The sequence below is a fragment of the Nelumbo nucifera genome, chromosome 5, assembly GCF_055504915.1.
Source record: "Nelumbo nucifera cultivar China Antique chromosome 5, China Antique-T2T, whole genome shotgun sequence".
NCBI classification, from domain to species: Eukaryota; Viridiplantae; Streptophyta; class Magnoliopsida; order Proteales; family Nelumbonaceae; genus Nelumbo; species Nelumbo nucifera.
Window position 1 is genome coordinate 22425590 of NC_142653.1, and position 18158 is coordinate 22443747.

An 18158-nucleotide genomic window follows, 5' to 3' on the forward strand; every position below is an offset into this window, starting at 1 on the left:
ATTTTTTGTTTCCCGCGCCAATGGACGGTTGGTGTTTTCCTCATCTGAGATCGATGGCTGGTTTTTGTTTATCCTGTCATTGGCGGGAAAAGCCATATATAGTAGAGATATTTTTATACTAGTTGGGCACATGGGTGGAGTTGGAGGCGCACGGTCAGTGGGCCCCGGTTTGTCGGATAAGGCCACGATGAGGTCGGAATCGGAGCAAAAAAAAGTGAAAACGTCCCCCCTCCCCCCTCGTGGGCCCTGCCTACGCATTTCCGGTTTCCGTTACGGTTCTCGACGTTTCTCTTTTTCGGCCAAGGGTATTTAAGTCAAATTAAAAGCCACTAGGCACATGTGGTCAAACAGTCAAAACCATCTATCCCCTCCAAACAGAACCGCTAGCGGTCTTTGCAACGAGCTTCAGCTCGGAGCGCTGTATTAACGAACCCTTGGGCCTTACGTGGCAACAAATTATTGGAAACATTCGGGTCGTCGGGATTCAGAACATGAGAAAAAAAAAAGAAAACAAAAGGAAAGCACAGTCACTCTCATTTCTTCCCACAAACTCTCTCTCTCTCTCTCTCTCCCCCTGTCTAACTTCTTCTCCTGTCTGTGTTTTTTCTCCTCTGAATTTCCTCATTTTCTCCTAGTTTTCTAATTTTTTTATTCCTAAAAAATTCAATTACGGATTCTTCAATGCACGATCTATCGGTTTCATGCAATTTAGAGCTCTGATCGCCGATTTTGTTATCTGATTTTAATTCCTTGTGAATTCGATAAAGTGAGGCCACAAGAAATGCTCGAGCCAGTTGAGAGTTCAGTGAATGGAGGATTTTCGCAGTTGCAGAGCTGCGGAGAAAGCAGCGAAGAGGAACTCTCTGTTCTTCCTCGTCACACCAAGGTCGTTGTCACTGGTAATAATCGTACCAAATCCGTCCTCGTCGGACTCCAAGGCGTGGTCAAGAAAGCTGTTGGGCTTGGCGGTTGGCATTGGCTGGTAAATTCTGTTAGAAATTTGATATTTGATTTATGAATTTTGGTGTTCTTAGGGAAATGCCTTTACTTTTTGGGTTGAGACTGAATGTAGTTTGTCAGAGAATTTTGGGGGTTTTGTTCGAGAGGTTTGATTTGATGAGTTTTGTGCAATGTGGGATAATTGGATAGAATTCACATTGATTTTTCATTTTAGTATTAGTTGGTTCTTACTTTAGTTATTTATTTGGATTTGGTGCTCCTTCCACTGTCGCTTTGATTTTGTTTTGTTTCTTGCTGTTGCATTCCCTTATTCTGTATTCGATCAATTTGCAGAATTTGGTTTCTTTCGTTACTTTTCTTATTGCATGAATTACATTTTCTTTTTATGACTTAATCTTTATTGATATTGGATTGGCCATTTGGGTTTGGTTAACATGTGGGTTTTATACGTGGATCTGGATTTCTATATGTGGACTTTGATCAAGTCCTAAAGATTCATGCTTTTATCCTTCTAATTTTGAGTTCGTGGTATATTGGACTAAATTTCTCCTGGATTGATGTTTCCATGCCCTGTGGATGGTCTTTTTTTTTCCTTTTTCTTCATTTCCTTATTCTCTCTGTGTGTGCGTGGGGGAAAGTGGGGAAGCATCTGTTGCTGCATGGATATCCGCTACTCATTTCAGGGGCTTTTAGGTTTTTCTGGTCACTAAATTATTCTTTGTTAGTATCTAGCTGCTGGAGTTTCTGATTGAATATTGGTGATCTATTTTGGGGGTTTTTATTTTCACTGATATAAATTTCGGGAGTGCTCAATGATAAAGTGGGTTTGTGACAGTGTAACAGGCATCTGCTTTTATTTCTGGATCATGGACTTGTTTTGATTGAACACATGTAGGTTATTCTTGAGGCTTTTGATTTCACTAATACATGCTACAGAACTGTGGTCTCATTTAATGGGTTCTGGATTTTGATGATGCTTGTTTCTGGGTTTATTCTTCTTTTCGGATTTGTTTGCCTTTTTCCCCTCCTTTTCTGGTTGATGTTTCTTTCATGTTTCTTGCTAATTTCCCTCCTTTGAAAATTGCTTTGCTTCTTGGCTTATGGTAGATTTACTGGATTACTGTAAGAATGCTCTTTGAACTTTTAATGATTTGAAAAAAACATGATTTGCTTCCCACAGCCAATTGAATTTGAGTGTGGTCTATATGATTATCTTAACTGTGGATAGGTAGCTTCATTTGAATCAATGGTATTTTTGCAGTTATTTTCATTCTTCAAATTTTGAATTGTTATGTTTTTCAAAGTGATTATTTATATCCACTGGATGCATGTTTGTGTAATTTGTCACTGCCCTAAAGCTTTTTAGTCTAATTATTTTGTGGTAGATTGGAGCTTGTTTTGTGGATGATTTCACCAGATTTTGATTTTTGATCACCGGTAGAACTTTTTGAATTGTAACCTAGATGTGATCCCTAAGACAAAACCTAAAACCTCAGCTTTTCTTTTCTTTTCACACCTGTACTTTTGTTTTTGTTGTCCTCTATGGTAGGTTGCGATATCTGTCCATATATCAATATCCTTTCTGAATTTTTGGTTTTGTGTACTTGGACTCCTGGAGTGGTCTTTCATCTGTCTGAATTCACTAAACTGCAGGTTCTTACCAATGGCATAGAGGTGAAGCTTCAGAGGAATGCCCTTAGTGTGATTGAAGCACCAACAGGTCATGAGGATGATGATGACCTGGAGTGTGAAAATATGCAGTGGAATGGTTCAGATTTAGGTAAGTTTCCTTGGCCTCATTTTCATTTATTTCATTTTGAGGGATCAAATGAACGAACCTCCCACCCCCTCAAACAAGAAAAAAGAGGAAAAAGTGGGAATTTTCAGTGGCCTTGGCTTTAGCTAGTGTGGCTGAGAGATATAACTCCCCTTGTTTTGTTTGGATTACCATGTGATCTGCCTGCTAGAAAACTTTCTTTTGAGGAAGAGGAAAGTAATTGTCCTTGTTACTTGGGTATAATTTTTCTGTACTACGTACTTTGTTTTCCTTTCTAATGTTCCCAAAAGTTTGGTTTGATTTTATTACTGTACCTTTCATAGTGCTCTTGTGCACCCCTTTCTTTCATTTAATTTTTGTATTTTTTTAATGCTTTGCAGCATCTAATGATACCCAAAAGTCCCACAGATCCAGGCATCGTTCACATAAATCAGTAGGTTCATCTCAGAAGACCATGAGTCGGTCTCTTTCTTATGATTCACAGTCCAAAGGATCTGTTTCACCTGCTCGAAGTGCCACGGTGTGTGTCTTTTTATGAACCTATGTGTGTCTATTTATTTTGGTAAATCTAGACCTTGAGAATTTAGGATTCACAGGTTATAATAAGTCTCAAGCAATTTCTGTTGTGTGTTTAGTGAAACTTCTAATGATGTCTTCTGCAGAAGGTTGACCTCAGCAAACTTGAAATGACTGCATTATGGAGATATTGGCGACACTTCAATCTTGTAAGTTCCATTGTGCTGTTGCCAAGTGGCTAGTTACTTAATACCATATAGGAATAAATAATTATTTGTTGTAATTTGTGGACATTTCTCCCACAATTATTGAATAAAATTTATGTTTCTTCCATAGGTGGATGCCATCCCCAACCCATCAAAGGAGCAGTTGATTGATGTTGTTCAAAGGCATTTCATGTCACAGGTACTCATGCAAAAAATCTCATCTGTTCTTGCACCCATTGAATAATATAACGGTTTCTAATAATGGGAATAACCATTCTTTGAACAAGTAAACTGTATAGATTAATACTGAAACGAAAGGAAGGTCAATTTAGGCATGTCCTTTACTCTTTCTGATGAAGGGGTAATAGTCAAGAAGCACCCATTTTAAAGGATAAAAATATCTTGGAAAAAAAAGAAATAATAAAGATCAGATATATCTCCTATTAAAGAACTATATCAATCAATATAAAGTTTGACTTTTCTGAACTCAGATGTCAACACCCCTTTTTCCTTGAAGGAGCTTGCTTTGTCTCAAAATTCATTTGAAACCGAATTAGTTTACTTTGTTTATGCAGCAATTGGACGAGTTGCAGGTTATAGTGGGGTTCGTCCAGGCTGCGAAAAGACTGAAAACTATGTGCAACTGACCTTGAAAGAGAAGCATTGTATTTGGTTGTCGGCGCTAACAGATAATCGTAGTTATATGTCCTCTTCCGTCAGTTTCTGTAACATATGTATTTCTCCTTGGCTTATTATCTTGTTAGGAATTTGGGTAGCTGGGTTGTCGGAGTTATGGTAGTCCTAATTATGTAGATATTTCAACTAATGTGACTTTGAACAACTCCTCGTAACTAAATATGCTTGCCCAAGTGCATTGCTCACTGTTTGGGGGAAGTTCTACTTTTTCCTTTTTCATTTTCACTAATGTATATTCTTAGCTTAGCCGAGTTAGCTCTTATTTTTCGCACATTGATCATTGTTCAGCGTCGCTCTAAGCCTCTAATCACTCCACCAATTTGTGTTCTGCTTTACTGTGTGGGTACCTATGTTAAACGAATGAACGCACTACATATGTACGGGAGAATGGATGTTATGTGAGCAGCACTCGGCAGAGTTTTTGCTTAGCACTTGGCAGGAGACGTAGGTTCCTGCACTTTTGTCGAGTACTGACTAATAGTAATGGGCTTTTTTATGGTTCACTGACTCGATTATCTACTTTTCCTAAAAAAAGTAAAAAATAAAACTGGATCCACTTTTTACGACGTGGGTTTTAACTTCAACCTGACCTGTCACCGACCATCCTACAGCTACAGGGGGAGAAGATAGCTTAGATGAGATAGAATTATCTGAGTCCGTTGGTTGGTCTCTAGAGTATTCTTATTATGGGGCTCGTCCTATCAGAAACCCCAAAAGTTTTTAGAATAGGCTGTTTTTGGAGCTTTTTCTCGGCATGACAATTGACACCTTATTCCATTCAGAATTCAATGCTTGTTTCGTCTTTAGAATATTAGTTAAAATTACTCTTTTACCCAACATCCATGATAGCGTGTCATGCATGGATGCAACTCAAAGTTGTTATCATCTTGACCTTGTAAATAAATGGTAGGCCTTAACGCCAAGTTTTTCCAGGTTGATCTCGTGTTCCCTAATTGTATTTCGTTTTCCAAGTTTATTACTTTATTCCGAAAAGGCATGACATCTGAAAAACGGATAACCGAGTATTATACTCTCTCCCGTGAGTTTGGACTTGGATGGATAGATTATCACTTTTAAGATACCGCTTAATTTGGTATAAGATTGTTTCGGTATCGAGTATATTATACTCTCCATCCAGTAGATAGATGAGCATCGCTCGCTACTGTTGATTTGGGCCATGCAACTGAGACCATAAGATTAGGGTGGTTTCATTAGGGTAGGAGCAGAAGTTGTTGGGTTCGTTTAATTATCTTGGCTCTTGGGCAGTGCCTGCATTGATGCTGTAGGTGTGTAAGAGCAATTTTCAAATTGTGACTTGTTGAGGCTGATAAGACGACGCTTGTAAAGTTGTAGGTAACAAGTGAAGGAATTAATGTGTTGTTTTACAGCTACAGGCTTTTCTTTTCTTTTCTTTTTTGAACGCAATTCCGTTCAAACAACAAAAATGGGGAGTTTAAGCGAGAAATGTCGTGAAACAAACAAGAAAGCTGAAACAATGAAATCTGAAGGTGAGTCAAACCAACGGTGGCATTGAGAAGAAGAGAATGTATGATGAGCTAGCAAATGGGCCACTGCATTTCCCTATCTATAGTGAGAATTCGAATGAGGGCTTTGCAAATTGCAATCACGACGTTTGAGAACTTGCGGGGTGATTTTATCTAGATAAATATTTTCTGGAAAATGTATCTAATAAGACAACAACCATTTTAACTATAAAATCCAATATTAATAAAAAGGATAACTTTGTCCCATCTAAGTGTTGATAACTAACCCCAGGTCCCAAAGTTATTTATCTACCTCATGGGAATAAGTGATATGTAGGAAAAATAAATTTTCCATGAAATCTACATAAATTTGAACAAAAAACACGAATATCTTAATCAATGATAACCAAAATCTTATTAACCCAACTTTTCCCACTCCTAAATTCAAAAAACAAGCACGCCCTTAAAAAATTTTGAGCAGCTTGATGAGGACAAGTGGCAATTGCAGCATCAGTAAACTTTTCCCACTCATTGTTGAAGTAATTGATAGAAGTGGAGTACCCGATGATTCTCCCCCAGGATTGTCCTTTTATAAGTTGGTGGTGATGAACTTATCTAAAACATACTTATCAGAGTCTACAAGCTGCATGCATATAGAGGTTGAATGTATTGGTAATTTGGTAAGGGAAAAGACCGCAGACAAACTGTGAATCAAGGCCCTCCACAGTCCACTCCACCTTGAATTGGTTGGAAACTTGGCATCGTTTCCCACGGCCACGGGTAAGGCATGGTATTAGCCTTTTAGGTAATAGGTAATGGGGTTTTCTTCTTTGCAGTTAAATTTGGCTAACAATGCTTGTAGTAGATTCTCGTTGGGTAATTTCCTGATTCGCTAGACGCTTATTAGGTATGGCGGCATGGTGGGTTTTAGGGAGAGGGGATTTTTCCTCATAGAGATTGGGTTTGGGGGGACATTGCCTGCCACAGTGGACAGGGCTTGGGATTAACAGTTCCCGGGATAACTCAGCAATGTCTTGTCCTGAAAGAAAGATGGTGGGTACACGAAGGTCTCTGTATCAGATTTTTTTTAGGCTCAGTTTGAAAAAAAGTACAATACAAATATATGCAAAAATTGGGTCTTAATATTTTACTCTTATTCATGTCTATCATGAGATAGACAGAGAGAGGGTATCTAGTATCCTCCTTAGTCTCCTACGGCCTGAAGTGGGTCACAAAACCAAGTCGTCCTAACATTGTCATCGGATTCTCACCGGTCAGCATGTGCTTGATGTCTTGTAGCAGGTTCCAGTCGGTGGAATCTGGAATATAGGGCAAAAAAGTCCATTTTGGTGGCTGACCAGACTAACCCTTTACGGCGGTTTGTCCTTTTATTTCTTCACTGCTTGAAAACGGAGCCATCTTCAATAAGTCTTCATTTCATTTCAATGTACACTTAAAGTTTTCTTTTTTGTTTGTATAATTAATGTTACTGTGGCTCACAGTATTCAAACATCGTATTCTAGGTCTTGTGGATCATATAAACAAAATAAAAAACAAAAGAAGAAAAAGCGAACAAATTCATCTATTTCACTATTTGACTGGTGTTAATGGTTCAACATCACTTAAGGACTGTCAGATTAGGGTTCAAGTGGGTGAATTGAATGACTTAGGCTTCGTTTGGTTCACAGGAATAGGGTCTGACTATTTCTGTTCTAGCTGTTTGGTTGGATAAAATTGCAATTCCATTTTCATTCTTGGTAGAATAATATTCCCCATTTGAAAGAATGGTTATTTCCTTTCTTTCATTTGAGAATGAAATCTCTTTCTGTTAATTCCAATTTTCATTCTCCAACTCCGATTCCCACTGCAAACCCAACATTATATATTTCATTCAGCCATTAAAGAGTATATATTTAATAATATGTAAATAGAAACGCAAATGAATGCGATGTTATTTAACCCACACTTACAGAGTTGATTTACATGGAACTATCGCTCTCTGTTTGGTCCTCTCCCCCTAACCAGTCTGTCTGTCTGGACTCCAATTAATGGGCACTTTGGCCTTGGAGGGAATAAGGGATCATGGCCTGTGTGTGATATGATAACAGGAGTACAACCTCTTGAATGTGTTTTCCCAGTAGCCAGTTTAATGCATGGTACTACATTCAACTTGATTCTCTCATTCAAATTCAATGTCTCATTCAACTTGGTTTTCTCACTGCCTCACTGGTACGCCTCTCCAGGCTTTGTACAGTTTGAGGACTGTGATAGTGGGATCATTGCAATTGTTTAGATAGACTACTCTAGCTAAGGTAGGTAGGTTTGGTTGGACACTCAGCTCGGATAGTAGTTTATCTGTTTATGTTTCAATTTGCTAGGTTGCAACAGGGTGTTTGGTTTTATAGGCGTTCATTCAATATTATGTTGATGTAGAGTCTAGTGGTGCTTAATTGTCATAAACAATTGTAATTATTACTTTTTTCGGTTTTATAAACAAATAAAGTATAAATGTTGAATGAAAAATATAAATGAAATCAAACAAATACTTGGTTTTCTTCAAAATTTGATTAATCAATGTTTGTAATCGACACAAAGACAATGTATACATTAACTGGCATTATATATTGCCTAGGGCTAGGGCGGTTATTTTAATCGATGGGTATGTTATATAAGATGTGTGTAGATAGTAGTTTAAGTTCACGAAGTTGCACTCAAGCCAACAGAATTGAAATTTCTCAACAGTTTGGCTTTGATCCAGCCTTGCTAGCCGTGTGGAATCCCTGTTTCCCCATACACTTTGAGGGTGTTTGGTTCTGTTTACGTTTATTCAGTAAATGTTTTGTATTTGTGTGATTGTAAAACCGAGAAAAACAATTAATGAAGTTATTTATGACACATAAGTGCTATTAGGCACTATATCAGCAAAATGAATAAATGCCTATCAATTTCAGGAAATTCCAAAACCAAGTTTTCTGAAATAAGAAAGGCGCACAGAATTTACAAACTTCCATACACACGAATACAATTAATGAGGCATTTTCTGACAAAGCACCTATGTGACACTATGAATAAATGTAAACGAAATCAAACATATACTTCATTATTGCATAAAGATTAAAACTGTACAAAGAGGTTTATATCCTTTTTCCTCATTTTCATCATCCTCGTCATAGATCTTCTTTGATAAGAAATGAGGCCTTATGGCTCAGTTTGAAAGAAATACAAATACAAATAAAAATGCATACAAAATGATATAAAATACAAGGTTTTACACCCTCCAAATTTATATTTATACTACTTACAAACTAAGCCTAATACAATTCATACTCATAAAAGATCAAGAAAGAGATTACTAAAAAACTTGATTCTATCATTCGTTCTCTTTATTCAAGTACAAGTCATCTCTCATGTAAAAGTCAACGTAATACAAGTGTTGAAGAGGATAATGTTAGATTGGTCGAGGAAGGCCGGACCGGAAACCCATGAATTTGTTTTGTCAATCAATGACATTTTCACATCGGAGAAGTTTCTGATCGTTTGTTATTTTCTTTCATAGTGGCCCGTAATTGGTGGCTTTAAATCCAATTTTTTTTTTTTTAATACTTTACCTACTCCACTCAACTGTCAAGTGTCAACTGTCAACATAAACTTAAAGAGAGAAGGAGAGAGGAACTTGGGAGGCTTCCTAACCCACAATTGATTGACCTTGTTTGGATTTCGTTACCGAAAAGCCAAAAGCGTGGATTGATAACTATAATAATATTTTATCAGAGACCGGGAACGATATTACTTTGGTTTCCACTCGCGGGCAAAGGCCAAGATCATGAGGATTTGCTTAGGGTAGTGGTGGGCTTGGGCTGAACATGGATCAATCCTTTGGACTTTGGATTAAAGGCATGTTGTGATTTTCATTGTTTTTTTTTTTTTTCATGTTCATTTTTACATTTATGCATGGTTTTTAAAACTGATTCAGAGACTGAACCGGTCAGGATCCGGTTACTGGGTCGAACGGTTGACCTGTTCTAACAAAAAATAAAAAAATTTAAAAATTAAAAGAAAATGAAAACTGGTAAAAACCGTTCGAACAGTTTGAAAAATAAACCGTCCCGATCAGCAGTTTACTGACCAAAATCAATAGTTTTTATGGAAAATCCGGTTTTGGGCTGACCTGACCATCCAGTCCGGTCTGATTTTGAAAACGATGCATTTATATAAGATCTATGAAAAAGTAGACATCAAAATTATCCGGTGGATAAACAACTTTTTCAACTTAGGAAAAACGTTGACAAGGCATGCATGTTGAAATAATTTTGCTCATCCTGAGAATGACTTTGAATACAAGAATCATTATATAATTTAATGAAGATAGTTACATGAATAAGTGGACTTACACTGTAAATAGCTTTCAGAAAAAAATTAACAACGCCTTAGCGCTCAAGGGTGGGTTAGAAGAGTTAGAGGAGCGGCATTGTTGCATTGATGGTTAGGGTGAAACACAATGGGGAATAGCTGAGACGATGCCTAATAAAACCCATCTTAGGGTTGTCGTTACCCACTCACTCCAATCAATGTGCGAAAGGTAAAGGCTAAAAAGCTAAGAGAAAGTTCACACGCAATGGTCATAAAGGTGTTTGGAAGAATTATGACATGCTGCTTTTCTTTCTCAGATTATGCACCCTGGTTTCTCAAGCCACTCCATCTTAAGTCTTACCCTATTTAATAAAGGGCAAATTTCTTAAATTACTCTTATAATTTAATTAATTAATTAATCTTATTTTTATTATTTATATATTATCTTAAAATATTTTTAAGCTTTTTGACAATTATCTAAAATCTCCCTTGTAATTAATTTTTTCGAACAGTTTATCAAATATGTGATATGATATACATTTTTTTTTTCAAAATTTTCAAAAATACCCTTTCAAATCTCTCTCTCTCTCCTCACCTCCTTCCCCATAGTTATGTCGCCGCTGCAACCTAAAGCGGTGGTTCTTCTCTTCTCTCTCATCTCTCACTCTGATTTCGTCCTCCGTTCTTCTCCTCTTATTTGGTGTGGCTCTATCTCTTCCCAGGAAAGTCAAAGACACCTCCTGTGGCAACATCTCTATCGTCCTCTTCGCCCACGTGCTGTAATGAGCGGAGAAACAAAGAATCACTGCACCCCTGATTTTCTTCATTGGCCGAATTGATATGGTGATGGTGGTCATCAATCTATTTTCTTCTCGTTCTTCTTTCAATCAAAATTCCCACCTAAAATGTCGCCCTTCTTACTAATCTCCTGGTTACAAGCCCGAGTGAGCATTGCAGTTTGAGAGGAAAAAAATGGTCCAGAACGATAATATCTGAGACCCCCTGTTGCAACGGTCGTTTTAGGCCAAAACACGATTCAAATTTACTGAGATGACTGATCATAGCCATACTTGGGCAATAGTCATCAATTCTATCGTTGTTGCAACACTAGCTCCAAAGTTGGTGACCTTGATGGGAGAGATAAGCCAAAGGAGCTTAGGCGTGCGTCTGTGAGTTGTTCCACTATAAAAGAGGCCTGCCATAATTTACATCACATATTGTCCAAAAATTGGGGTTTAGGGTTTAAACCCAAAAAGGATATGTCAACACTGAAAATAGAAAGAATTTAACAAATTATTGATTAAAAAATAAATAAAAGCAAAGCAAAGCATCAATGCTAACCAAAAGAAAAGAATCGATTTGATGGTTCAATACCCACACGGGAGAAAGGGATTTCATTCTATTTCTTATTGGCGTGAGCTGTAAAATAGGGGATATCCCTTGAATTCAGGGATAACTCTCAGCCTAAGTTGTATGTAACAAGGAGAGGTAGAACTAGAATCTATGTATAATTTGGAGATGCTTGTATATATATTTCTGAACCCCTGCAAAGGAAGAATAATAATAAGAAGAGAGGAACAGTTTCCCATTCTACTCGAGTTATCATGGTACTAGAGCATACCGATCCATGATAAACTCGACGATATGATCGCCGTGAAATCTTGGTCGCCGACAGAGGCTCCATCCCCTGCTATTACCGCTGCAAATCCCTATCGCTACGAAAACTTGGTCGCCGGGTGGTGACCATTGCTATCACCACCACAGGTCGTGATCGCTGCGAAAACTCGGTCGTCGGGAGGTGACCACTGCTATCACCACCGCAGGTTCTAATCGCTGCGAAAACTTGGTCGCCGGGAGGTGACCACTGCTACCACCGCTGCAGGTCATGATCGCTGCGAAAACTCGGTCGCCGGGAGGTTGTTCTTCCATATCGTTTTCTCCACCTAGCGATCGAGACGATCAAGGAAAAATTTTTCTCACCGCGAGGAAAGCGAAGAAGCTTCCTGGTTTCGGAGATTGTTCAAGAGCATTCGTCGACAAAAAACATTGAGGATTCCTTTGCTCTCTACTTCTTCTTCTTGAGGTTCAATCAAAGTTCTCTATCCATCAGCCGAGATCTCCTGTTATTGATTTTTGTGGATATCAGGAGGGGACCACCGCTATCACCGCTGCAAATCTTGGTCGCCACGAAATCTTAGTCACTGGGAGGTGACCGCTGCCATTACCGCTGCAAGTCCAGCGGTGGCTCTATCCACTGCCATTACCGCTGCAACTCCGGCAGTGGATCTATCCAAAACTATCAACCTCACCGCGAACCCCGGGTGGTTGGCTACTATTACTGTCGTCGCAAGACCGACAGGTGCTCTGCTGCAATCACGTCGCCCCATCGTGGTCGACGGTGCTACTACCGCTACAACCCGCTGATAATCATGTCTGATTCGAAAACCTCAGATCCGTTTGGAGAACAATGGCCTAATCCTACTCTCACTGAATTGACCACCAGAATGACTGAACTCCTGCACAGACCGATCTCAACTACAGAAACCTCTGCTGCTCAGATCGGTATCAAGGTGGATGGCACCAACTATGCCCTTTGGTCCCAAGTTGTTGAGATGTATATATCTAGCAGAGACAAACTGGGATATATTAATGGAGAACTTCTTCAACCTCCACAAACTGACCCAACCTTTCGAAGGTGGCGCACCGACAACGCTTTTGTCAAAGGTTGGTTAATTAACTCCATGGACGTATCCTTGATTGATAACTTTATTCGATTCCCAACAGCAAAGATGGTGTGGGATTCTGTGGCTACCACGTACTCTGATGGCAGTGATACTTCGCAAGTATACGATCTCCAGCGCCGTGTGACCCGCTTGCGCCAGTCTGGAGGGTCTCTTGAAAAGTACTATAATGATCTCCAAGGATTGTGGAGAGAAATTTATTTTCGTCGTCCGAATTCGATGGAGTGTGTGGTAGATATTCAACGGTACAATACTCTCCTTCAAGAGGAGAGATTGTATATCTTCCTGAATGGTCTTGATGACAGACTAGACAGGATTCGGGCAGATGTAGTCCAAATGCACCCGTTTTCCACTATTGAACAGGCTTACGCACATGTTCGAAGAGAAGCTATCCGACAGAGGGTCATGATAACCGGCAACCATATTGAAACTCCAGGAGCAGTATTGACCTCTAAAGGTGTTAAGACTGGGCAACCTACACCCTCTTCAACGAGCTCTCTGCCTGCAAGCAGCGAAAAATCTGGTAAGACCTCTAAATCTCGAGCATCTTCTGGTGGTACTAATTGCTCTCATTGTGACAACTCAAAGCATACCCGAGAGAACTGCTTCAAGCTACAAGGCTATCCCGATTGGTGGCATGAACTCCAAACTTGGAAACGCCAAGACAAGGCTGAAACAAGTGGTAAGGCTGCAACAGTTACAACAAAATTTCAACCCTCATTCGCACCACAGGGAGAAGTTCACCTCTCGGATTCAGGTAACAATCTTCCCAACAAGACCATTGACAACAAGGCATGGATACTTGACTCAGGAGCCACTGACCACATAACCTATGATGCTATTGATTTTTCAAAGACTTCACCACCAAGATGGACTACAATTGCTAATGCCAATGGGGCAATCTCTTAAGTCACAGGATCAGGCACTGTGACCTTGTCACCTGCTATATCGTTGAAAAACACCTTGCTTGTTCCCTCGCTCTCCCACAAATTACTATCTGTTAGTCAAATCTCCTCTGATCTGAATTGTGTTGTGCTCATTTATCCCACTTTCTGTCTTCTTCAGGATATTCTCACCAAGGAGATAATTGGGCGTGGTACTAGGCGAGGGGGGCTCTACTACATGGATGATCTTAGCATGGGTCAAGCGCATCATACACATCATCAAGGGAACGCCAAGGAACAACAGATTTGGATTTGGCATCGCCGGTTAAGACATCCATCATTCAATTATATGAGACATTTATTTCCAGAGTTATTTTTAGATATACAGCCGCACGTTTTTCAATGTAACACTTGCATCCTAGCTAAGAGTCGTAGAACAATCTATCCCTTAAGTATGAATACAAGTCAAGTTCCATTTGCTTTGATTCACTCGGACGTGTGGGGGCCATACCCGGTGACTACAGTCTCTGGATTCCGATGGTTTGTAATCTTTGTTGATGATTGCACTCGCATGACATGGTTATATCTACTGAAACATAAAGATGAAGTGCTGACTGTCTTTCAATCCTTCCATATAATGGTGAAGACTCAGTTCGAATCACAGATTCAGGTACTCCAGTCTGATAACGGCGGGGAATACATGAATCAACGGTTCCAAGATTATTTTCGGGTCCATGGATTACTTCATGAGACTTCATGCCCCCAAACTCCACAGCAGAATGGCATTGCAGAAAGGAAGAACCGGCACATACTCGAAACTGCCCGCGCCTTGTTACTTGGAGCACATGTACCTAACCGACATTGGGCTGATACTGTTGCTACCGCCGTGCACCTCCTTAACCGAATGCCCTCACGGGTCCTACAGTTTAAAACATCATTACAAGCTCTTTCATCTCATGTCTCATTGCCCTCTGTTTTGCTGATTCCACCTCGAGTTTTTGGCTGTGTGGCGTTCGTGCATCTACATCGAAATCAACGTACAAAACTGGATCCACGGGTAGCTCGATGTATATTCTTGGGGTATGCGCTACACCAGAAAGGGTACCGATGTTATGACCCAGTCACCCACCGTACCTATGTTACCATGGATGTCACCTTTTTGGAATCTGAAACCTTCTACTCTCGACCTACAACCAATTCTTCTCTTCAGGGGGAGAGTCAGAGTGAAGAACAGAACTGGTTTTTACCCGATTGGCCGAATACGAGTGCTTCAACAGAAATGGTGGACTATGAAGCAACCAATAAGTCACCTACAGAGACTACACCAGAAGTATCTACAAAAACCGCAACGTCGGCATCACCTCTACCAGTAGAAGAAGTAGAGACCCCAACCTCGCCAGTACCGAAAAGCCCACCTCTGGAGGATATCCCGGAAGCACGTGAATGCATCCCTGAGGTAACCTCCCCTACCACTCCTTCAAGCTCTAACGATACTTTGGCTGGCTACACCTTACCTTTCAGGCATAATCGTGGCAAACCGTCAAACAGATATTCTCCAGATGTTGAGGATAGGAGGACAAAGTATCCAATTGCCAACTATGTATCAACAAAGAGACTCACCAAACCTCTAAAATCATTTGTGCAAGAATTGTCCTCTAATCATATTCCCACCAGTGTCCAAGAAGCTTTGACAAACCCAAAATGGACTCAAGCCATACAAGAAGAGATGAAGGCACTACTGAAGAACAAGACATGGACTCTAGTCACCCTACCTGAAGGGAAAAGACCAGTAGGGTGTAAATGGGTATTTTCCGTCAAATACAATGCAGACGGGGCAGTCGAGAGATACAAAGCAAGGCTGGTCGCAAAAAGATATACCCAGACACAGGGCATAGATTATCAAGAGACTTTCTCCCCAGTAGCCAAGCTGAATACGATCAGAGTCTTATTATCTCTTGCCGCAAATCTTGATTGGCCACTACACCAATTCGATGTGAAGAACGCCTTCCTCCATGGTGATCTTGAAGAGGAGGTATACATGGACATTCCACCTGGTTATACAGCGAACTCCAAGAACCAAGTTGTGTGTAAGCTACAACGAGCACTATATGGACTAAAGCAATCTCCACGGGCATGGTTTGGGAGGTTCAGTCTTGCGATAAAAAAATATGGCTTCCAGCAAAGCAATTCAGATCATACACTATTCTTAAAGCACCAACAAGGAAAGGTGACAGCCCTAATAATATACGTGGATGACATGATTATCACAGGGAATGATTCGGGAGAAATAGCAACACTGCAGAAGCAATTGGCATCCGAGTTCGAGATGAAGAACTTAGGTGGGCTAAAGTACTTTCTAGGGATTGAAGTTGCTAGATCAAAAGATGGCATATTTCTATCCCAACGGAAGTACACCTTGGACTTACTCTCCGAAGTAGGACAGTTGGAGTGCAAACCAGCAGACACGCCTATCGTTCAGAACCATAGACTTGGAGAGTACCCAGACCAAGTACCTACCAATAAGGAGAGATACCAAAGGCTAGTGGGTAAACTCATTTACCTTTCCCATACTCGCCCAGACATCGCCTACGCCGTCAGCGTAGTGAATCAGTTCATGCACTGCCCAAGCGAAGATCACATGAATGCTGTAATGCGGATTCTTCGATACTTGAAGTCCTCACTTGGAAAAGGACTCATGTTCTCAAAAAATGATCATCTGAAGATAGAAGGGTACACAGATGCAGATTGGGCCGGAAATGTCTCAGATAGAAAATCCACCTCGGGGTACTTTACATTCGTCGAAGGAAATTTGGTTACATGGAGGAGTAAGAAACAGAAGGTCGTGGCCCTATCAAGTGCTGAAGCTGAGTTTCGAGGAGTAGCTAAAGGGCTGTGCGAGCTACTCTGGCTGAGAAGACTGATGACTGAAATTGGTTTTCCCCCAACCTCTGCAATGGACCTATTCTGCGACAACAAGACTGCCATTGACATCTCTCAGAATCCCGTCCAACACGATCGAACAAAGCATGTGGAGGTGGACCGACATTTCATCAAACAAAATATCGAAGACAAAACCATTCGATTTCCCTTTGTCAAATCTGAAAACCAGCTGGCAGATATTCTTACAAAGGTTGTATCCAATAAAAACTTCTACAACTCACTTGGCAAGTTGGACGTCTAAGATCTGTACGCACCAACGTAAGGGGGAGTATTGGCGTGAGCTGTAAAACTAGGGGATATCCCTTGAATTCAGGGATAACTCTCAGCCTAAGTTGTATGTAACTAGGAGAGGTAGAACCAGAATCTATGTATAATTAGGAGATGCTTGTATATATATTTCCGAACCCCTGCAAATGAAGAATAATAAGAAGAAGAGATGAACAATTTCTCATTCTACTCGAGTTATCATTTCTACCTCCCCTATCCCATCTCCCCCTGTATAATACTATGCAGGGGATGAGATATTCTCCATATATGGTTATAGTAAATATGGACAGAGTTCTCGTGGGCCGGAGATCCGGACTCCCTTATCGCCTGGTGGACGTGCGATTGGTGGACATGCCCGCTCCTACAGTGGTTGGTTGAACTCAAATTTGGGAGAAAGAGATATAATCTATAGTGGCTGGTGGACGTCCCCGCTCCTTCTACCTCCCCTGTTGCCCTTGCTCCCTTCGTCACCTCCATCCATTGGACCCCGAAATCCCTCCGCTGTGACCTCACTTCCAATCTCCTTTTAGCTGTACGCATGTAACAAAAGAACGACTCAGCCCCGTTCTTCCTCACATTGCAAAACCGCTGACACCGTAACACAAGAACGACTCAACCGCATTCTTCTTCATATTGCTGTCACATCTCTTTCCCCTGCTTGTCCCCAAAGTTTGTCAGGGAGGAATTGGAGCATCAAAGATTCATTCATTCCATTCTCTACTTAATGAACATAGTCGATGGCAACTGCAGCGATGATTCCATTGGTTGATGTTGTCAAACCACATAGGTTTGATTCTGCAGCGATGATTCCATTGGTTGATGTTGTCAAACCACATAGGTTTGATTCGGTTAATGTTTCATTTTAAGAATTTGAAAAAGAATGATAAGTAAAATAGTCTTTTTACTCTTTCTGTAAGAATAAAATTAATCAATTAACTAAACCATAAGAATAGATTAAAAAATTTGCCCTTAACTTAAAACCCACTTTTTCTAGCTTTCAACCCCACCACTGTTTTGCAAACTATCTATCATCTTTGACCTAAAAAATAAAAATAAAAAAATAAAATAAAATGGTTCTTAGTTCTAAAGGCCTAGAGCTAATTAGATTAGCTTAGAGCTAGCAACAGTGGGAACACATAGAGTATTAGCCCTATAATAGAGTCAACTATTTTAATTTGTTGTACTTGAGTAGGAGCATTAATTGCTTTTAATAAGAGGGAGTAGCCCATTTATAAATCATATATATTTATAGGATAAGGTGATCAAATCAACAGTCATAATTTTAAAATTTCCAATTATATTGAGATAAATTATTACTCATTATAAATAGTGTATGG

The 18158-nt window shown here is 40.0% G+C and overlaps 2 protein-coding genes across 2 annotated transcripts; both read left to right on the forward strand.

Moving 5' to 3' along the window:
* Positions 1-523: 523 nt before the first annotated feature.
* LOC104595770 (uncharacterized) lies at positions 524-4340 on the forward strand. The gene is made up of 6 exons (XM_010256652.3): positions 524-982; positions 2614-2740; positions 3118-3257; positions 3400-3462; positions 3590-3658; positions 4035-4340. Exons 1-6 carry the CDS (start codon positions 782-784, stop codon positions 4104-4106), a joined length of 672 nt encoding a protein of 223 aa, XP_010254954.1. The 5' UTR covers positions 524-781; the 3' UTR covers positions 4107-4340.
* An 8078-nt stretch (positions 4341-12418) lies between these two features.
* Positions 12419-13639, forward strand: LOC148791290 (uncharacterized). Its single transcript, XM_088888142.1, has one exon. It carries the CDS (start codon positions 12419-12421, stop codon positions 13637-13639), a length of 1221 nt encoding a protein of 406 aa, XP_088744268.1.
* Positions 13640-18158: the final 4519 nt, after the last annotated feature.